The sequence below is a fragment of the Contarinia nasturtii genome, unplaced genomic scaffold (assembly GCF_009176525.2).
Source record: "Contarinia nasturtii isolate CC-2019 unplaced genomic scaffold, AAFC_CNas_1.1 Cnas_scaffold_630, whole genome shotgun sequence".
Classification (NCBI taxonomy): Eukaryota; Metazoa; Arthropoda; class Insecta; order Diptera; family Cecidomyiidae; genus Contarinia; species Contarinia nasturtii.
Window position 1 is genome coordinate 2,516,675 of NW_022197981.1, and position 23,778 is coordinate 2,540,452.

The following is a 23,778-nucleotide window of genomic DNA, read 5'->3' on the forward strand; positions in this document are numbered from 1 at the left end:
TTGAAATCATTTGATGCAATATACCCTTTGTTAATCGACTGGACACTTCGCTCAGAAAACGCCATAGTAAATTGTCAATGATTGCTTCGAAACGGCATCGAATTGCTACAATTGTGCAGTGTTTATGATGATCAATCCACATAAATTTTTATTATTCAAAATTAATGCCAATTCGGTGCCAATTCCGATTTAATATGGTGTTGTCGCGCAACTTTTTTTATTACATTTGTTTCGATGTTCTTAGTTTTTCGATATAAATATATATTTTGTTTTGTATCGTTTTAAAATTTTTGACTGGATTTGGAGAATGGTCTTTGGTGATCTGCATTATTTTTAACCTCTATTAGTCTACCCCATTGTGTCCCAATCACCCCAAATTTAATTATTTTACTCAAAATACCTGAATATTCAAGTTCTTTGTCTTAACCTCTCTCGCTATTTCTATGTGTGTGTCTATCTCGCTCTTCTACACATAGTGCATTTACATAATTTAATCATTCAAAATGTCGTATTGAATGTAGTGTGATTTTCGCTTAGCGAAGAAACTTAGAAATAAAGTTTTGCACTACTTACTTCGATATAAGAAGCACACCTGTAATCCCCAGTAACTCCTGCCCGACCCCCAAAATTATGCGTTAGACATTGTTGAATTTAATGTGTATGCATATATTATTTTTGTTCCATTCCACAACCAAAATGGGAGATACACTTTGTTCACACATTATTTCTAGTTATTTATTTCTGTATTCAAACAGACTAGCTCAATCAATGCAAAATATTTCCGCATTGAAATGTTATGATAAGCATTTGATTTTGTTTTACTCATATTGGTTCGATTCAACGATAAAACAAACATTTTTTACAGGAGACAATATATTGTATTTTTTTTTCTCTCGCATCAAATACACAATTGAAATTGTGCAACAGCTATACATAGATATTACTCCGATCTTCATTATTCCAAGCCAATTTTAAACCCAAAATTATATTGCACTTTATTTTCGGTCCAACATTTTTCCACATTCGCATCATGTATTCAAGCGCTAAACTATTAACTGATTTAAATTCCATTTATTCTCTAAAAGTTACACCAACCTACACGCACCCACGCTCGATCTCTCTTTTTCTCTTTATCTCTCTCACTCTCTCTTTGAATATTTCTTAAAATCAATAAGATTTTTTTAACTTTTTTACGCAGCATGGAAGGCAAAGAATGGAATATTACAATTCGCCAAAATGTTGCCGCTACTTTTACCGCAATTCAAATCAAACGAAACAGTTCAGCCAAACATATAAAATTTATATTATAAATATATACGTTTTACAAACTAACAAAATAAATTAAACAAAAACGAAATCATCCCATTTCTAATGTTTGTCTTTCGATTTAAAACAAATCATGTCATTTCTCTCTCGAGTTTTGCTTGTGTTTTCATTTTCTTGTTTGAAAGTTGAAAGGAAAAAAAGAAATATTCAGGTAAAAAAATGAGGTATATCTTGAGTGTGGGACATGTTTTTCGAGTTTGCATTTGTTTCTTTTTATCCCTTTCTCTCTCTTTTTCTCATTGCATTTATCGCAACAACAAAAAAAAGTATTTGCCATAAAACAATGGACAAAATTCATTGATATGAAATTCAATCAAAATATATTTGCCCAAAAAAAATAAATACATGCATCTCGTTTGGAAAATCTCATTTGATTGTTCAATAATTCATCAGCTAAAAAGTATTTAGCGACTCGCATGATATAATGTCGACGGATGTTGTTTTTTTTTTGCATGTGAACGATGGATGTAAAATATGCTAATATATTTTGCCAAAGACAATCAACAAACCAATTTGTTCGTGAACAATATTTTTGGGTTTTTGATTATTTGTTCATACACATCAAATCAACAAAACTAAAATAAAAACAATTCAAAAGCTCACATCATATTCATCGACCTTAAAGAGAAAAAAAAAGTGTACCACATTCATCGAATTCTATGTTCATTTGTGACAGTCGAAACATTGTGTTACGAATTTTGATAAATTGATTTGACTACAAACAAATTCCATTTTCATTTTACACCTTGCTCATAATTTCAATGATAAAATATGCACCCGAAATGACTGGACACGCTATATAATATGATTCGCGCGAGCGCACACAGTTCATTGAATGTGTCCATTATATGCTTATGTTATGCAGCCAACGAAATTAAATCAGATTTCGGTTTTATTCGAAGCACAACCACCTAAAATTGGCTTCAACCACGCCACGTTATATTTCATTGAGGTCTATTTAAACAAATTTGAAATAGCACTCGTTCATTTACTTTTGCTTTTTCTCGTCAACCTGCATAATTGACGAAACGAAATACAAAAAGAAAAACTGAACACAATGCTTTGAACGAAAATCTATTTATTTCGCAATAAACATAGATACATCAACGATTATGTATTTACTTTAGAACTCGAACGTTCTTTATTTATCGAGCCGAACATGTACGTATTCAAACTTAGTTGATTAAAATGGAAATATATATTAATATGTTTTTATTTCATTATTTGCTTGATTGTTTTGAATTTTCGCTCTATTTCTTTTTTTATTCGTTATTAATTAATTTAATTATATTTATTTTTTCGTGTTTGATTATTCCGTTTGATTTGTTTTCGACGTTCGTTGCGAAATCGTTTTGACATTGCAATCTAAACCGATTTAAATAAAAACCAATGATATTAATAATCTAATTATTAAACTACAATAAAGCGTTTTGTTTAAAAATGTCATAATTTGATTGACATTTTGATGAGTGTGCTGACTAACATATGTTTCTTTTTCATTTGTGGTGTCTTTTTCTATAACAATAAAAAAACGATGTCTTTCTTTTTTTGGTTTTTGGTTTTTTCCTAATCATTTTTAATTTTTCATTTCAAATTCTTTCAAATCCTCTTTCTTAATCGCTTTTGATATAATATATATACACATAAAATGTTTACTTTTTTCTATCAACACAAAAAAAAACTCCAATAAAACTGAGATAATTTATCACATCAAGCTGACACAGAAAAATGTGATTAAAAAAAACGTTTTTTCTTCTGAAATGCGATTGATAACGAAAATATATCGGAATCATAAATCGCAATCAAAAATGCACTTCAAGTCTGTCAAAGAAGTGCTTTAAATATCCCATCATGAAAAAACCATAGTATTCAATACTAGCCTTTCAAATTGGCAAATATAATTAAAAAAAAAAAAAAAAAAATCTGATGGAAACCTAGTGATTTGAGGGGGAAATTATCTAACAATCGCTGCTGAATTTTCTATTGTTAGACGATTTTCCGTGAAAGGTTGGATAAGAATCGAGAAATTATTTCTAAATATGTTCCGAACAATCATTAATTGGTATCATTTAGATTTAAAAAAAGAATCTTAGAAATACATTGGTATATTTGTTGAGCATCGAAGTAAAGGAATCACCGTACTTAATCGAGGAAACGTATAACGCATGCGATGGATATCATACACGATATTTTCAATAGATAATATATACTTAGTTCATCAATTGTACTTTTACGTGTATCATTTACCATTAATATAGTATACAAATATAGAAAAGCCAACCGCTGTGCCATTATTAGAATAAAATTCGAATGATATCAACAAATACATGGAAGTGTCGTTTCGTATTGTTATTGTTACTATAGTCATTTAGCAGATTGAAATTTCGTTTCGCCGCATTTATATATTTCACTGTACATCATATACCATCTGCATTTGTTTGCATCGGCAGCTTCATAATCTCTTTTTTCTGTGTTTGTCGTATTTCGTAACAGCGAAACCTCAACCATCCCCATTCAAAAACAAATAATATTCAAAATTGTATTGAATAACAACCGGCCGTATGTATATTTCAGGAAACAGATAATGTGGTCACCGATACAGAAAAGCTGGAGTAGGCAATCTAACACACACACACACACACACACCCATGTTTGTAAAAAAGAACATTGAAAACACGCGCTACGAGGCTTCACTAATCAACATCAAAATACACACAAAACCGAATTTATACAAAAACAAATCTCATAAAGCACCCTGCCCAGCTTTACCTTGCTTCTAACCAGAAGTGCACATGCCACTACCAAATAGTTGCAATTCAAATCGACAGACAAAATCCAAATATGACCACGAAATCGAACAGACAAGCTAACCACATAAACTTTATGTACTTAATGCAGAAACAACTTCCACTGACAAATAAAACACTATCATTTATGCAATACGTATAGGGAGAAGCAATGTTTCTCCTTCTTTTTTTAAAAATCATACGAAGGGTTTATTATTTTTAAAATGCAGAACGAACTTTCGTCCATATTGACTAATTAGCTCAGTCTAGTTTTTATTAAAATTTAGAATAATTTTTTTTAAATGAATGTATCTATTTAAGAATTGCTGTGGAAATATATATCCTCAATTAAGTACGATGGATGAAATGATGCGCAACCAAATAAGTTCACCGTTATCACATTCGTGTCGATTAAATTGTCTCAGATTTATCAGCTGTAGGCCAAAAAAGAGAAAAATTCTTCGTTTATTTGCTATTAACGTTAATTTTTCAGTTTATTTCTTATACTGTTAAGTTCAAGTGAATTTATTATGATTTAGTTATTTAGCGATTTTAGTTGTTGCTGAAATATAACAATCGTCCAAAAACTTTCATGAAGTTGCTGATTTTTACATAGTCCTATCAAGTTAAATGCACGAAATGATAAAGAATATTGGAAATGAATGCCTTTTACAAGTTAAAGTTTTCCCTGCATTTTCAAGCATCCGTAGTTCATGAGAACATTTTTGAAACGCACTTCATCAAAGTTTCAACGGTTTTTTATTTTGAAATAAGAAAAAAGAAAAGAAATTTAAAACAAAAAATCATTGTAAATCGAATCACGTTAGCCAAAAAAACCCAAACAAACAAAGAAACGATATCAAAACCGATTAAACTAACAATGCTGACTTTCGTTGTTGTTGTGTTTTCTTTTTTCTCTGTCTCTTTCTCGTGTATTTTATTTTCTTTTAAAAACTATTTGATATATGCTTTTTATTCTTCATTTTCAACTTTATTTATTGTCTTTTTGTTATATACTTTTTTAATGACAAAAAAAAACTCGTTTGTTAAAATGAATTTTGTTGTTTTTTTATTTTATTTTGAATTGATTTAATATGTTTTCATTTAATTGTTTTATTATTTGATTTTGATTTTTGTTCTTATTTTTTTATTTATTTTTATTTTCAAATGTTGTTTTCTGTTTTATCCGTACATATGCAGCTTCGCGTAATACGGGCTTTTCGTTCAACCCTCGAAGATTTAGAAGAACGACGATCCGTGCACAGTTTGCACAGCTTGCGTAGCTTACGTTCGCAGTTAAATCCTAATATGGCATATTTTAACATTGGCACACAAAAAAATCTATCACCGCTTGCAGCATATCAACAGTATCAACAGCAATTATTGCAACGAGACTCGCAATCGGCGGCTGTGGCAATGTCGTCAAATTTACCTGATATGTCATTTATTGACGAAGACAACGTCACCACTGAAAACGGTGGTCGTGGCGGACAAAGATATAATGAGGATCTACCGCGACCCGTTCATGAAACACGCATTTAAAACATTTTTTTTTTTAAAAAAAGAAGACACAAACAAATATAGAGAAACTACTTTCTTTCAGTAGATAAGAATTTGTTAGGCGTGAATTAGAATCACCCTTCCTCCAGAATTCGACATTTTTGCGCACATTTAAATCGCACTCTTATTTTCATCGTTTTTCTTTTCGTTTTTTTTTCGTTTGTTCCAGAGAAAATAAAAAAAATCACTATATGATTCCATCTTGAAATACGCACACATTCAAAATACTCGATTTTTTGCGGCATAGTTATTGTCAACAATCCCGAAACGAAAAAAATAATATGAAGACGAAAAAAAAATCACATATACACCCACACCCAAAACACACGTAAAATATACACACATGTTTCGTTTGTTGTCTCTGAGAAATAATGCGAAAAACGAAAAAAAACTTTCAACCTTTGAAGTAGAGAAAATAAAATATTTAATTAACGATTAACACAAAATTTACTTAAATGAAATGAACTTATTATTTAGTAAAGGAAGGATCTATTTAATTTTGTGTATTTGAGCATTGGACATTTAAATGTCTCCATTTCGGAAAATGTGACAATATCTATGCGGTGTCATTTGATAAAATCCAATCGTCTCATAGGCAGTCACACTGAAAGCGAAAATATTGACGTGGAGGAGAAAAAAAATGCACTCTCAAACTATTTAATGTTCAACGCTCAAAACACGACACATGAACGATTGAAAGAAAAAGAAGTAGAAAATACTTATCAGACCATTTCATTTCGATTTCTCTAATTATTATTTTTTTTGTCTTAATACTATTTTATAAATTAATACCGACAAGTAAAATGGAAATAAGATCCAAAAATTTTAAAACAAATAAAACCATATTTTTTTATCGTTTGTTTTGTGTGTTTTTTTCTTGTGTCATTTGTTTTTTTTTTTAGATGTGCTTTTGTTTTTTTCGCTGTATCATTTAAGTTTATTTTTGGTATTGCTTTTATGAATTGCTAACAAATAAAGTCTTTTTGTTTTTTGCTTTTGTTCACACGTTTGAGTTATTTATTTTGTTTGCTCTTTTACTTTTTAATTTATTAATTTCAAATTAATTTCCTCTCGTCGAATTTAACTTCATGCGTGCTTGAGGCCAAAACAAAAAAATAACCAGCCCAATAAGTTTCTTATCAGATATTACTTAAACATTTAAAAAGATATTGATATCGTTATAAATGAAAAGAAGTTGATCATCTAAAATGCGCGATGTGTGAAAACATCTTTTACACATATTTACAGGCATTCATTTAGAAAAAAACTTTTAATACGGCATAATGTTGAGTATTTTGAGCCATTTACCTATCAAATTTAAATGTAAATTTTAATGCGAGGTAAAGAGATAAGCATATCTGTGTATCAAAGTAAAAACACTGCCATAAAAATAAAAATAATCCAATTAATCATGTGGTAAAAATAGGAATATCTTATGTGAACACTTATATGGGTGGTAAATTTATTGCTTGGCTGAACCAAGTTGGCTCTCAATCTAGTAATCGCTCGCAATCTAGTATAATCTAATTACAATGTAAAATAGAAGGGATTAAATATTAATCATTTGGGATTTTTCATCAAAATAATCCAAAAGGATTAAATTTTAGCACTGTAGGATTAAATTTAAATACTTACTAATTGTAGCGAATTGTAGGAACACGTTGAAATCCCGCACAAAACCCAGGGCTTACGGCCGAGAGCTCCGCGCTTGATCCAGATGAGAACGCAATGTTCGTTGTGTTGTTTGTTGATTCTGAAAATGACAATGATTATATCAATTTCTAAATATGAACGTAAATTAAAAGTATGTGTAGCTTCAATTGATTAGATAAATTCAAAGCAGAATTATTGAAATGATTACATACTTGATTGGATGCTGCTCGTCTTGATTGTCGAGCTCGTGCTTGTGGTGCTGGCGGTGGATCTCCTCCTCCTGCATTTTCTTCTTCTTCTTCAACATGCCGTTGAAATGCTGGATGTAGCTCTATATTCATAACAGCACACCATCCTGTTTGTTTGTAAGGAATAAAAAAAACGAATTCATTGTCTATTGTTCATTGACTTTTTCATATTAAACTGAGAGCATATCAATTTAACAAACACAAACCTTTGTAGAGAATGTTACGACCTGCATTTGCATCACGATTCCAGGTGATAGTACGCCCAATTCGAGTTTTCTCTTCATATTTACGAAATTTTGATGCCATACGTGGACCATCAGTACGGGGACGATGTTTTCGTTGCTGCGTCAATTTGCGATTGCTTTTTCGTGATTCAATCGTACCTTGGGCTTTTCCAAGCACATTTTCTCCACACAATGGTTCGCATCCATGGCATGTGAGATAGCGATATTTCTCCTTTACTTTGCCTCTTTTTGTCGGTTTTTCAAGTTCACGGAAGCACAACGAACATAATTTGGTCGTTCGAAATTCGTCCACCTCGACCACTGTACATTTACGGCGACGTTTCAACTTCTCGAACAAATCTCGCACCTTCGATCGAATATATCCTCGGGCTGGTGAATCTGCCGCAATGAAACGATCACCGACAAATATGAACATTTGCTTACCATCGATGAGCTTGGTTGCATATGCATCAAGTGCTCTATTCGTGTCAATGTACTGGAGAAATGCTTGCAAAGCGTATTCATACTATCTGTATGCTGTGAACTTTTCTTCAAAATGACGCAAAATATGATCAGCATATGATTTATGGTCTTCGGCTCGTGGACCAGGCTGCTCATCAAATGACTCACGATGTAGACGCATCTTTTCATCGATTTCAATTGTCAATTTTTTGCGCCATTTGTTCCGTCGCGATGAATTTATCATATCTTGGTATTGGCCCGATGTCAATCGAATGATTGTTTCAGTGCGATTATTTCGATCGTTGAAATTGTTAATGCGCACACCACCAATGACCAAACGTAGTCCAGGATCGAGACCATACACTTGTTGGCTTTTCAGAAGCATCTCTTGTGTCTCTTTCATACGCTCTTCATCGTCTTTTTCAATGATGAATTTTGTTCGTTCCATCAAAAATGACATACCGACACCATCTGTTTGAATAGAGTTGTCGAATTTTATTGTTGCATGGCCATCATTTTTGTTTCTCGGTTCTCTTTCGATGCTATCGATGTCGAAATACAGACGCCATAATACATCCCATTCTTTACTTTTGATGTCTTCCTCCTGTTTTGGGCCGCCGTTTTTATTGCGAAATAATCGATGTGGACATTCTATCTGTCTCAACATGCGATAAAACACTCTACGATCAATTCGAATGTAATGTCTTTCGAACGATGACGTTGGTACCACGGTGAAATTTCTGTGTTCACCTCGCTTCAATGCGGCTTTTCGTTCACGTTCATGATTGCGAATGTACCTATTTTTGTATATTTTCCAAAAAATAAATTGATAAAATTACTCGTGTGATATTTGTAGAATTTTCAAAATGGAAAAAAATCGCATAAAAAATATAATCGTTTGATTCACAATAATAAATGAACGAAAACTCACTGTTGCAAATTCAGGAATATTGGTATGTATTTGAACCAATTGCTTTCCATAGCAAAAAAAGTACCCTTTCCCATCGTCGAATCGGATTGGCTTTAATGTATTTTCCAGTTCCCACATCAAATTCAGGTCTGGCACACAGTTGGAGTTTTGCTTGAATAAGAAATCCATGGTGTCATCAATTTGTGCTTTGCTCGCGTTTTGATGTGTGAAAAACTTTCGGATGCGTGAGTGAGCGTGCATACAAATATTATTTTTGTAATTTGTATAAAACATTTGTACTGCGTATTCAACTACATTCCCGAATCCTTTAATTACTGGAGCTCGAACACCGTATTTTTGGCAATAGTACCAAATGCCGTAACACAACCTGTACCCGCTTTCTCTGGCGTCGTTAAATGCATGCTCAATGAACTGAACGCCGTAAAACCAATCTCGAAATAAATTTTTGTCGACGAATTGAGTATAGAATGCTTCGATTTGCTCGTCTGTACTGCGATTGAAATGATCACTGGTGAAATAATGCAAATTCAGTACACCCAATATGTAGCACCGTGTCATTTCTAATACGTATACGTCAATCAACTGAGCAAATTTTCCAGTGTTAATAGGCAGATTCACTTTTAAACCTTTTCGATCACTTTTTTTAATTGTTTGGTGTTCTTTAATTTTTATCTTCTTTCGTGGCTTAAACGCCGATTCGTGATTCCGTTTGCGACCGCTCATTTTTAGCAACTGTTAACGTATTGGAATCTCCACCGATATTTATACCTCGAAATATTGATGAATAATCAAAATATATTTTGATAAATATAAAAGTGCCGGTTTAAAAATATTCAGGCCACTGTTATATTTATCAAAAACTACAATGACTATGATAGACTATGCATGCCATCAAATAAATTTATTAATTATACTCAAAAATCGCAATGTATTATTGTTGATGAATTTATAGGTTCCTGGTATTTTAAAAACAGGCCTCTAAAAATTTATCAAAATATACAATCACCGATTCATGTGATCGAACGGGTTCACAATAAACAAATATCAATGCGTTCATTTCACTCTTGCATAAATACAATTACATAATTCTGCAGTCCGATTTCAAATGCTGACAAAATGTTCGCTAAATTACACTCCCAAAGGTGTGATACGGAATTTATGTTGATATTCGATGCAAAAGAATCTTATTGAAAATCATTCGTCAACAAAGCAAGAATTAATCTTTCGTCAACACGCATTTTACGATAGTGTTTCGATTGTTCAAGATTCTGATGGATTTTGAAAATTTTGCAAAATGTTTGCCATGTTACCCTTTTGAAAAAAAATCACTGAGCACACAAAAGCGGTTGTGACATGGAATGTTGATATTGATGCGAACCGACCCAAAATTCTATTGAAAACCATTCGCTAATCAATTCTTTACTTTGTTTTCACTAGCTATAAAATATTTTATCAGAAATCTAATAAATTGCACAGAAGCGATGGAAAAAAGGATTCTATTGAGAATTATATTCTAATAAACAAACTAATCGAAATTCCAACAGAAACAAAATTTAGTTTTTTCGACAACGGTGCACGTGATTTACACAATAAACATAAGACCGTGAAAGGTTGTGTTTGCAATCGAATGACAATGACAAGCATTTGAAGTTTCATGTAAATGTCAATACAATATGAAACAGTGTTCCAAAGGAAGATTCATTTTGAGATATTTTTTTACAAACAACAAAAAAGTGTTTATTGAACTCAAGTTAAAAAATATAAAATGATCCCATTGGATTACTTTTTAGTCCTTTTGGATTAATCGTAGCTGAAAATCCCAAAATACTAAATATTAATACCACCGATATAAGAGTGTAGCAATAGATGTCCAATGTTAGAAATGAATAATAAACAATTAACCGTATATAAAAAGCAATAAATTCTGATACCAAAGAAATGCAGACAAGTATTTTGTCTTTGAGATAAACGAGGTGATGAAAACGTCGAAGAGAAGAAAAAGAATGTACATTCTTGAGTTGATTTCAAATGTTGATCTGGGCGCTTGTATTTCATATTGATTGAAACAAGCTTTCTCTACCTATTTGGATGATAAAATGAACTTTATCTTAGTAAACCCCAAATATGAAAACGCGTTCGCATATCAGATTCCAAAATGGAGAAAATTGAATATCGGTAAAATAGCTTTATGGAATTCTTTTGCTAAAAGAGGTACCATACTACCAGTTATGAATACCTTTTTTTCTCAATTCTTTGCGTTAAATGTTCGATGAACAAAACTTAAAAAAAAAAATGAATGAAATCTTCAAGTGAAGTCAAAAGATATAACTAGACGAGAGAAAAGCAGAGTCTATTTTCGTTTTATCAATGAAGTCAGGATATTGTCACCGAAAATTTTGCAAGAAAAACAAAAGCGCAAAAGAGAAGATCGTGTCACATCAATCAACCGACTACAATCGACCGGAATGCAAATTGAACAAATTTCGTCTATTTTTTTTTTGTTACTGTTTTGTGATTTTATCGTCAGATTCTTTAAAAACATCGTATACGTGCATCATCACAGGACCATCATGTGTCTGATTTTTCGGGTTCGAATTTTAAGGTCCTTGATACTGTGTTTTAACTAGAAAAACCAAAAATTAAGATCACCGGCTTCTAAGTTCTCCTTCCTTTCCAAAGCAAAAATACACATACACACACATACACAATGTCCTTTAAGATATTACAATTCATACAAATACCATACAATATGTATTTCATTTACGCATTCAATCACTCTATCGTTCAGATATTGTTTTTTAGTGCTTCTCCCCAGTTGCTATTTTCGTCTCATGCAATTTGAATGGCGCATGTGATAATATTGAAACGAAACCATTCCACGTGCGCAGCTGTTTTATTTTTCGTTTTTAAATCAATTCTATATATCCTTCCCATTTCGGTCAATTTAATCCTGAGCACTTTTGTGCTTCACTCATTTTATGGACATTTATCGGAACGGGATAGATTTTCAAACATTTCATTATTACTATTATCATGTTTTGTTTTGAATTGATGAGTAAAAAAATCTTCATGTTGATGTTGAAAATCGAATAATATTTCGTTCTGATTTAAATGATATTAAACCCATTGAGGTTAGTTAGATATTCGTTTTGAACTCATACACATCCACTCTAAGTTAAACAGAAAAAAATGGAATTCACATTCCAAAATAAAAGGATAAATTGACCGGTTTCGTGAAATGCACACCACATCAATAAAAAAAGCCACGATTATAGATGTAGCCGAGAATGCGTGCCCATATGAAAAAACGGCCTTTATTTAGCATTGATATGTCCCAATGAATGCACTCGAAGTGGATTTTAATTTTCGGATAGTTTTTTTTTTGTTCAATATTCCCAAGCGATTCATGGCTATTATTCAAAATTCTTTTTTTAAGTTTCGTTGATTTACTTCTAATACAAACAAACATGAATTATATAAGACAAAAAAAAAATGATCATATTAATGCTACAGAGATGGACATAGGTCCTAGTTGGTGAAAAATTACAAAGAAAATGTCATGTTTTTGTTTGAGATGAAATTTGATTTGCCCTTCCGTTTTGTTATGTGAGTTTGTTTATGGATCTTGATTCATGCGATGAAGACAGCGAATAATTATTTATTATAACTTAAATAGTTTATTCACTCTCTTGATTCATTGCATGTGATTCGGGTTATTATTATCTTCTTTATTTTTTTAATTCTCGTATACCACATATTTATCATACTGAAACATTTTTATTTTAGATTTTAGTTATTTATTTAGTTTAATTATATCTAATTTTCTTGCTCAATTATTCTATTTCTATTTTTCTCTCTTTCACACACACACACTTGCTCTTTTTTCATTACTCTTCAACCTATGCAATCATCATTTTACTTTATTGTTTTTCTTTCTTCTTTGATATTTCTTTTTAAAGGTGATAGGAGGTGAATTACAAGAACGTTTGATTCCAGTACCCTACAGCAAGAGCTCCACTGATCAAGCTGTAAGCCGCTTTCTGTTTCTCCATGCTCACTATCTTCTTATGTTTTCTACTCTGTTTGCTGTTTTTCGCAAAAAAAAAATGTTTTTTTTTTGTTGAAAAAAAAATCTGTTTTTAGTGTGTCAAAACAACTACTTTTTCTGTTTGACTCTTTTTCCTTGTCTATTTTTTTGTTTTTGCCTTGTTATTAATTAATGCATACCTTTCTTATATTACACTGCATTTGTTATGTGAACGAAATCAGAAAAAAAACCTAATATTAATTTAAGAAAAAAAAAATGTTATGTTTGCTTGAATATCTCGATAGAGATTTTATCGTTATAAATCACATACGCAATTGTGACAATGAACTAAATGCCAAATTTTCTCGGTCGAGATGCGGCTTCATTCCTTGCATTAACCATTCGACACTTATATCCTTTAGTGCTTTTTAGTTTTGCTTTTACGTGGCTTTTAAAATACACTCACACACGTACACATACGAAATTTGTTTGTGGTTGTTTGTTCTTGCCTGTATCCCAAACAATTTTATCTCGAATGGAAACATCTTGAAAGCTTGGCTTTTGGCTCAATCTTTATTCTATTTCTTTTTAAAGTAAAACAGCAATGATTTTTTTTTCAATTTTGATTTTTGCCAGTCGACAGCTGAGTTCTTCTGTTTTTGTTCGTATGTCCGTCGTTTGAGTTATGTTTGTTTGCTTTACTGAATACATTGTTTTATTTAGTCTTGCGTTGGTTGTTGTTTATATTTTGAATGATATGTTACAAAACTAAAAAAAATACAGTCAAACTACGAAAAAAGGAAGAATAGGAAAAAGAAAACCGAATTTTATTGGTGTCAGATACATTACATATATATGATATTCCTTTTGATTTCGTTTATACGTCATTTAAGAGTGGGCCGACAGTTTTTTTTTGCTTTTCGTATTTAATACGAAAATAATGCTCAATTCCATGCATATTTAAATAAGCAAGCAAACGCGAAAATGGTAGCAATTGCTATTTAAATTCATTTATCCACTCTTAAATTATGTAATGTCCTCGCACCCACTATAGATGATAGCAGTGGACATTTTATCAGTGACCGGAAAAACCAGGTTAAGTAAACATCAAATGGTATCTGTACATGTTTTTTTTAGTCATAACATTGATGTAAAATGATGCATTAACGATTTAATAGTATAAAATTTTGTTTGTTTTTGAAAATGACTAGCGAGAGACACAAACGATTAAACCATGATTCCAATATATAAACAGTAATCCTACTATTCCACCAATCCGTCATTTCATTGTCAAATATGATGTCACATTTCGCCGTTATTCACTTTGTTGAAAACTTATTTATCGACACTGGAGTATGACAATTTGTTATTGATAATATCTATTGTTTTGTAAATTTGTAATCGACTTTTAAACTAAAAAATATTTCAAAAAAGAGAAAATTACTATCTCAAAACAATGCTTTGATAAAATTCTGTACTATCGATTACAAAAACATTGAATCTAACCCATTTTCGCTATTCCATACATGGTATTAGTGAATCCATGTGAATTCAGCTACTGAATTGTCTATTCCACTTTAATTTCTCGAATTTTTACACTAAAAGTCTAATCCTATTCCACGTGTCTACCCCCTAGGAAAATGAGTGTTTTTGTTTTTGTCTAGGTTTTTGTTTTGCTTCAAATTAATTACATCAATAGTTGAAAACAGTGTTACAAACAAAAATGCTTATCAAAATGTGCTCGTATACACACATATTTTATTGTAAGTATGTTGTTACGCTTTAAACACACATACAAAATAGTTATTCAAATGTCCAACCGATTTCTCCCAATTCGATTTCTTTATCATTTTCATTTCACAATGCCGTTTCACGACCGTTTTTGTTATATTCAATGAATAAACACAATAATTCAAATAAACTTTGAATGTGTTGCATGGAATTGAGCTTTTTTTGAGTTCGTCGAAAAGCAAACAATTATTTCAATTCGATTTGACATTTTTAGAATTCGATGACATTGTGATTAGGCACGCGCGCCTCTCTCTCTCTGTATAACGAAAACATGTGCAAAACTTAACTAGCTTTGTAGATAGAATTAGCTAAACAAATTTTAATAACACAGATAGAAAATATCACGTAGTATGACTGCAAATCTTTTAAAAGGAATTTATTATTAATTTTGCTATGACATTTGCGAAAACATGTTTCAAAAATTCTATTCTAACAACTCTATTACGAATGTTTAAACACTCGAAAAAATGTGAAAAAAAAAATGTTGGCGAAAACTTGGTTTTGCATAGGTGTGCAAACTGACAGTAATGTAAATTACCGCCGTGTTGCCACTTTCGAGTCCATGTTTTTCAAGCCAAAAAAAAAACAATCTTGTGTTTCGAGTGGCCAACACTTATGCATTCATTATAGCAGCACTTGTAGTGCACAATTTTCTATGACTGCTTTTCATCTTGAGAGCTTTTTGTAACATTATTCATTTTATTTTACACTTTTTTCTATTCGATATAATGCTACTAAATAAAAAGCCCAACTACAGTACTCTTTAAATGTCTGAAATTTCATATAACTTTTTCATTAATTTCAATTCCATAATTTTCATCAAATTTAAAAGTGACATTCTTCAAAATCCAGGTCAATTTCAGTTTCGAAAATTAATTAATTTTTTTTTTAATCGAAATGTCTTCTTTTTTATTTAAATTATTTATAATTCGCTACAATACACTGATGTTGTTCAAAAAAACATTGTGCATTCGCATTTAATTGGCCATAATTCATTTCGTTCGCCATGATTAGTTGACGTAGAACGAATTTTAAATGAAACAACCTGGATTTTCTTGGACACACATTGTTCTATTTTTTTGTTATAAACGAAAGCTTCAATTATGAAATGTGCGCTTCAAATTTATTTTAGCATAGCCCAATATTTCCATCAATTGAACAAATGGAAAAACACATTTTCTTCTATTTCTTTTTCACGGACATTGTTTTTTTCATTTGTACATAAAACTACTCGATTCGACTAATATATTGATGCTAACAAACACAGCTCGAGATACATATTATGCATTATTTAATTTGATTGAGGAACTGTGAAATAAAAGTTCCATTTCGCTAAATTATGTCCAAATCACTAACTCCATTTAGCCTTTATTTATCATTCATTTTGTTTTGTTCATTTGATACATTTAAAAAAATTGAAAAAACTTGAACATTTCACACACAAACATATTCACACATAAACACATTCAGAAATGTCATTCGTTAATCTAACATACAAATACTCACATATATTTTAATAAAAAATGATAAATATTTTACTTTTATAATATCCATCTCATAATAATGTTCTCTCAAATCTATAGTACAACTAGAAAAAGGTCTCTCTCTTTCTGTCTCTAATGTAATCAAAACCAAACATTAAATATTACTTAATAAAGTTGTAAATAGAAGGAAACTCATTGGCCGAGTGACATGCATCGATGGTTGATTTGAAAAACTTCGATTTCTTTTCGTCGTATTGAAGAATATAATTATTTAACATACAATTAATTTTTGTTTGCAGTTCGAAATGTTTGAGTTAAAATTTTGTGCTCTTGTCTTGGGCGTCGATATGGTTATTCAATTTTTAGTAGAACAGAAAATGATTAATCGATGTATTGGTGCTGGCGGTGGCTTTGTCGCGCTCAAGACTTTTGGCTAATTTTCTAAATAATGGAATGCGCTTGACTTGGTTTTGGTTGTAGGTTTTGAGTCTAACTATTTTGTTTTGTTCCATTTTAAATTAACGCCAACAATTTTTGTTTTGCACATGGTGTTAATGTTTCAAATTTTTGACGAAGATAATGAATAAACTTTTTTATCTTCTCTTGTTACTGATTCTTTTTTATTAAACGGTTACATGGTGTTCGTTGATTGTTGATTAAATTTATGTTTTTTTTTTTTTTTTGTCATACTAACTTGTTTGCATTTCCATCAGAAATGTGCAACGACGAGTGAAAGTGATGGGTTGACCAACGACGAGTTGGTCTGTGATGCAAACTTTCAATTTCCTGTGTTAAATGTGATTTTACTACTTTCTATGTTGTTTGATATTCTTGTATAAATATTTATTGCTTGCTGTTTCGTCCTTGTGTTCCTGTAATTAATCAATATTTATATTGTGTGGTAACAATAATGATAATATTTTGCATTTCTTTTTTTTATGGTTTAAATAAACTCTCTTGTTACAAAATGTATCCGATGTTTTTGTTCGGTTTTGTGACCAGAGAGAAGAAGAAATAAATTTCTATATAAATTGTCCATAAATCTCAATCTGAATTTGGCTAATTCATTAAATTAATTAGCTGATTTTGTTGTCAATTAAGCTGGAATAAAACATAATGGATGATGTTAAATTGAATTCACATGTGTTTCACACAAATCCGATTGAGATTTATGCGTTTCTATTTTCGCATATACATATATGCTATATATAATTTTAGGGTAATTAAGGGAAAACACACACACACACATGTACACAACACAATACACTACACACGAATCACATATAGATTTAAATGGCACAAAGCTTCTCTTCGCGCCATTGTGTTTATTTTTTGTTTTGTTTATTCATTAAATCCTTTTTTATACGTTTTCGTGTATATTTTTATTGGTTTTGCGTAATATAACAATATTCATGTTTACGGTTGAAAATATTCCAAGAATTTTCCATGTGAATAATACCCGTATAGGAAAATGGCGACGAGTTAAATGGTAAAGCTTCATGGTTCGATGCGTGTGTTAAATGCATTTGGTACTTATGCGAAACATGTATGGTATTTTATCAGAAATAATATGCTTTAATCACCAAGAGGTATACCATCCAGAATATCTGGTACATGTGTGCTTTAATGAAAATGGTGATAGACCATTAAATGCAGAGAGAGTCATTTATAGCATTTGCATCTCTATCAAAAATCACCAATTTTTATAAAAAAAAGAAAATAAAACGCATCGAATCATGAATTCGCCCATAAATACACTCGTCCATGCATATTTTTCTTCATCGCCCTTTGGAATCTTTTCAATACATTGTAAACAATACTATTATATTATTGAAGAAGCTCGAAAAAAGCTTCACGAATGCGATACATTTGAAAGTTTTTTATTTGATGCTGATTAAGTAAAAGTTTCTTCTTTTTGCCCCTCACCCCCTTCACATAATAAACAAACTACAATTCATGTTTCAATTTTTTTCCCTCCAAATGTTCGATATTATATTCTATTTTATTCCATAGAGCATAGAAGTTATAAGGGGTTGCTGACAATCATTTTGTTTCTAGTAAAAGTTTCGTTGGGATTTAACTACTTCGGAATTGCTCTTCGTTTGGAATTAATCATATTTTAAATTTTATACTATATATAATAGTAGAAATATTCCAGTTCGCAATAATGCATTTTATTATATATACTACCAGTTTCAATTTATAGTCAAATTTATATAAACTTTTTTATGCATTTTTAGTCATAAAATATTTATCGATTTTCGATTGAAAATAGAAACAACCATTTTCAAATTGATTCTAGAACAATTTTCCTAATTTATCCTATGAAATCGTAGACAAGAATTTCATTCTTAAAATTGTAGCTCCTTTCGAATGTATTCCTTTGAAATTCCTCTACACTTCTTCCAATCTGCTTATGAATTTCTTCCTATTGCCTCATTTTCATCTATATTCCATTCTTCTTCGCCTGCTTCTTCTTCTTCTTCTATGCATTTAGCATTTTCAAAAGAGAAGCCAATTTTCTCTTTCTTTATCAAAATTTTACAAAAATTTAAAACAGCCAAATAAAAAGCAGAAAAGGTGATATTTCTTCGTTAATCGTATACGTGAAGTTTATAGCGATTCTCCAAAAAATACGCCACAAAGCGCACGTTCTAAATATTACAAAAATATTTTTGAGTGAAAATCACTAAAAGAAAACTGTAAATGATTCTTTTCTATTATTGGTTGTTGTTTTTTCTCTTGAGTTCTGAACCCTCTTCCCGCTCCTCAAAAAAAGTTTTTTCTTTATTTTCATTTTTATTTTCTTATCCACAGAAAAAAAATTATTTAATTTACATTAAAATACAAATCAACAAAATACACACGATCCTATAAATTGCATATGCATCTCGCTTTTATTGTTAAATTTAATATAGATTCGGGTTGTAAATGCATTTCGCCAGGGTTTAGATGCACGTTACGGTGAACACAGCAATACAACATTGGCCGAAGTCCTGCGAAAACAAACATCGTTGAGTAAACGTTTATCGCAAACATCGTCAATTGAATATGCCGACAATATACCTGATGAACTATCGATACCCGAAATAGACGTGGAACGTTTATCATCACACAGCCACACGGAGACAGCCGTATAAAATTGTGCCGTTTTATTCAACTATTAGTTCAATTGAAGAATTAAAGCATAAAATTTAAACAAAGAAAAGAAATTAAAAAAATAATAATAATGAGAAATAAACAAAAAAAGAGAAAGAAATTACAAACAAAGAAACTATTGTTTAAATATGAAACCAAACACAACAAAACTAAACATTTAAAAATAAAATAAAAACCATTTTTCAAGGTAAAAAAAAACACACACACAAATTAGTAAGAGAAAAAAGATATTTAAATGGAATAAAAAATAACATCAACTTTCGTCACGTTATGGATTAAAGTATGTTTAAAAATTTCACAAATAATGAAGGAGTTTAAAAGAATTACCACAAAAAAAACACACACACATTAATTATATATATATAAAATATTTATATATGTATAATCGCGATTCAAACGGGGCAGAGGGAGAAAAAAAATTTATCGAATTTTTAAACTCGTTACAGATCCATTTTCGAAAATGACAAACAAACAAAAATGAAATGAAAAAATGCTGTAGTAAATCTTCATCACGATCATAATCACAATCACCAAAATGAAAAAAAAAAATGATAATGAATAAAATTCGAAATGTATTTAGAAGCATTATTTAAACGAATTATGTGTGCGCGAAATCAGCACATAACTTAAACAAAAAACTGGGGAAGAGAGAGAAAGAAACACAGACACACACAAAACTAAAACATGAAAATAAAAAAAAATCCATAATGTTTACCAAGATAAAGAGATTTAAAAATAAAATGAATTAAGTGAAACTTTTAAATGTAAAACTTCATATAAAAAATGTAGTTCTGAACATAGCACATATGCTTGACATCATTCATGCTAACAACAAAAAAAAAACAACGACTTCACATGGAAATGTACTTATTAGAAAGAGTAATTTGTTCGCAAAATATAAAGAGAAAACAAATAAACAAAACAACCACCAATCATGAATAATCGTTCACCATTTCGGTTACTATTTCTATACTATTAGTATATAAATCAATCAAGCCACCACCACTACAACTACACACAGATCTAAACAAATTAAATTGAACACGGCGATAATATCCGATTTACCGAATTGAGCTATTTGATGAAACATTACAAACGATTCTATTTTCGAATAGAATTTTTAATAAATTGAGCGCGCAAGCAAACAAAAACAGTGAGCAACACGCTATTTTTATTCAAAAACTTGGAAGCAAACAAAAAATCAACTGCTGAAAAAAGATCCAAACATTTTTTGAACATTGAATGAGAATCACAATTCTTTTGAGGTGTTAACATCCTACTTTCATCGAGGAAATGAATCGTTATTGAATTGTTTTTTTTTTGTGCAAAATGTCAGTCAGTGACAAAATAATCTGTGTTGCCTATCTAAAAAGTATATTATTTTTGTGTGGCAACCATAAAACTTCGATACTGCGATCTCATATCAAATATTTATTGTCACATTGATTCTTAAATCATCACACTTTGATTTCCATTGACAATCGTTTCACCTGATCAAAATTGTCCATTTCGGATTAAAAAAAAAACTGGCAAATATTCAAAGTGGCTATCAAACAGCGCACAAACAATACAAAACGACATTCGCATCGAATTTCTCTTTAATGTTCATTTTCAAATCTCGCGATTGAATAAAATAAATGCTGATTTGAAGTAGTTCAAACAAGTCATTTGGTTCATTCGGACTTAACGCATCGAAATATAAATGCTGTTACAAAAACGATCCTCTTTTTTTTGTTGATTATTATAACCAAAAGTCTTTTTATGAATTTTGCTAAATGCCTTGCATTTATATGAAGTTAAAATGTTTCAAGCGAAAAGTATAGTTTGGCCATTACCATGAATGAAAATAATACAAGTTATTGCTTAGCTATTGTAATCTGAAATGAGAAAAGAATTGAATGATTTAATGTCAAAATTACCATTAATTAAACAAAATGAAGATGCTTAAGGTATCGAAGAAACAAATGTAATAATATAAAAGAACAGATATTCTTCCAGAAAAAAAACTTTACAAGTTAACCGATAAGCGAATATTCATAAAAGTGATTTTAAAAAAAGTTGAAATAACCATAAGTAAAATGCAACCGATAATGAGAGAGTGAGAGTAAATGGATGAGATTCATTCTTTTTCGATGCTAAAGATGATACCCGCGCCATTGCACTGAATATTCAATATATCCAGTCAAGTGAAATGATAACTTTACCGCATACATGGAGTTCATCAGCGATCCATCATCGCATCCAAAATTCTGTTCCATTTTTCCATAGTGCTTTGCAAATTTTTAGCAAACAATATACGATTCAATGAAGATTTTGAATGAGTGCACCATTTCCAGCCACAATTCATTTCTTTTTTGTGATTTTTCTCTCTCTCTCTCTCTCTCTCTCTCTCTCTCTCTCTCTCTCTCTCTCGATATCTCTCATTTATCGATTTCCTGCAAAACAGTTTTCTGATAATTTCTCGTTTTAATTATCATTTATTTGAGTTACAAATATTTGATTTGATCAACTAAATTGCATTCAAAATCAATGAACCTTTCAAAATTCATTGCTTGAGGTACACACATCATGGAAAATATTGAATTTAGAAAACGATTCGAATTGATTGAATATTCCCGTAATATCGTTTCATTAGAAACGTTTCACACACAGAAAAATCAATCAATCACATTTTCGATGTTTTGCCAGACAGTTTCGGACTGTATGCATTCAAGCCATTTGCCAGACCAAACACGGTACAATAATAAGACGAAATACACCAAAAAAATAGTGTATTCAAATCATTTCAACCGACATCGGATTTTAGTTTATTCATTATAAAACGTTATTAATGTTCTTATTTTGAATTTAAATAAAATATATTATAATTGTTTTTCATTGGTTCATTATAAGTTAAGACATTAATTTAGTGAAACAGAAAAAGATGTGAGAGAGAAATGAATAAAACACATATACACATACAAAATAGGTACTTAAAACATAACATTTTAAATGGAACCTTTGGCACAGAACATTACGAGTTTTGTGGAGAATTTATGGACGAACAACAAATGAAATGAAAAAAAAACACCCAATTTGACGTTGACACATTTTACGAAATTATTCAATGAACGTTTATATATAAAAAAGTCACACACATAGAACGAAATCGAATGATGAAAACGAGAATAATTCAAAGAGAATTTTAAAAAGAAGTATCAAAAATCCGTTCATTTTCACAAGTCTTGATGATTATTCTTTAAAACATATAGCTGAAAACAAAATTTATGAAATACGAAAAAAAAACACACACACATACATTTTCAAGAAGTAAATGTGCGGCATAGCAATCAATTTGTTGGATTTAGATTCTCGTTTGCATCAAAAAATGTGGCATTTTTAAAAGATAAATTTAAAGCGTAATTTTAAAAATCCGTGATGGGCCTGACGCATACCCAATATTGATTGAGATCGGGCCAGAATTGACATGTGGCAAATGAATTGATTGTAAACGGCTCTATTTCACATCGATTCCAATCGCTTCCGAGTTTTGAATCATTGTGTCAGTATTCAGTGTGTGCCGTCGAAAAATATGAGCTATTTTTCGTCAACTGTTTTCATCGCACGGACTTAGCAACTCAATTCAAATTGATTTAAAGAAGAAATGAAAAAAAATAAAATAAAACAAACAGAAGAAGTAGAAGAAAATGAACAATCAAAACCATAATTCAAAATATATAAAAGAAAACGTATGTTAATTATAAATTAATTTTAATTTCTACGTTAATTCGTTAATTTATCTTTGTAACGATAAATATTTCTAGTTAAATTATACGATAATGGTTACGTTTGTATCATTGTTTCAATGTTGAGTTTTATTTCAATTACTGTCTTTTTATTTCATTGATTTATTTGATTAATTTTCCTTTGTTCAAATAGATTCAAAGTGGCTACAATTATCGATTCAGTTGTTTATTTGTTTCATCTTTCGTTTTTTTTTTGTTTGAAAATTTTTTGCGCGGCAAAATGATGGTATCTATAATTTAAGCTACATGTGTTTTGTCATTTGATTGTTACATTGGTATTGTTTTGGTTTGTGTCAACATTTCGTCGATGCAAGTTAATTTGTTCGTCTCCTCTGTTCATGT

General features: G+C 30.6%; 2 protein-coding genes across 10 annotated transcripts in view; one reads left to right on the forward strand and one right to left on the reverse strand.

Moving 5' to 3' along the window:
- The window catches only part of LOC116340024 (plasma membrane calcium-transporting ATPase 3), a 64,934-nt gene extending 45,184 nt beyond the window's left edge, over nt 1-19,750 (forward strand). For 5 of the 9 annotated variants that reach the window (XM_031766161.1, XM_031766160.1, XM_031766159.1 and 2 more), the window contains one exon: nt 5,313-6,530. In XM_031766161.1, coding sequence (XP_031622021.1) covers nt 5,313-5,654 — 342 coding nt within the window. In that variant the 3' untranslated portion in view covers nt 5,655-6,530. Of the gene's footprint in view, nt 1-3,900; nt 5,005-5,312; nt 6,531-13,149; nt 13,219-19,410 lie in introns of those variants that run through there. The other 4 variants (XM_031766164.1, XM_031766165.1, XM_031766166.1 and 1 more) reach the window with 4 other exon arrangements.
- LOC116340026 lies at nt 7,313-8,315 on the reverse strand. Its single transcript, XM_031766169.1, has 3 exons — nt 7,780-8,315; nt 7,538-7,680; nt 7,313-7,425 (listed from the first exon to the last, which is right to left on the reverse strand). The coding sequence occupies exons 1-3, from the start codon at nt 8,231-8,233 to the stop codon at nt 7,360-7,362; spliced, it is 663 nt and encodes a 220-aa protein (XP_031622029.1). The 5' UTR covers nt 8,234-8,315; the 3' UTR covers nt 7,313-7,359.
- Nucleotides 19,751-23,778: the final 4,028 nt, after the last annotated feature.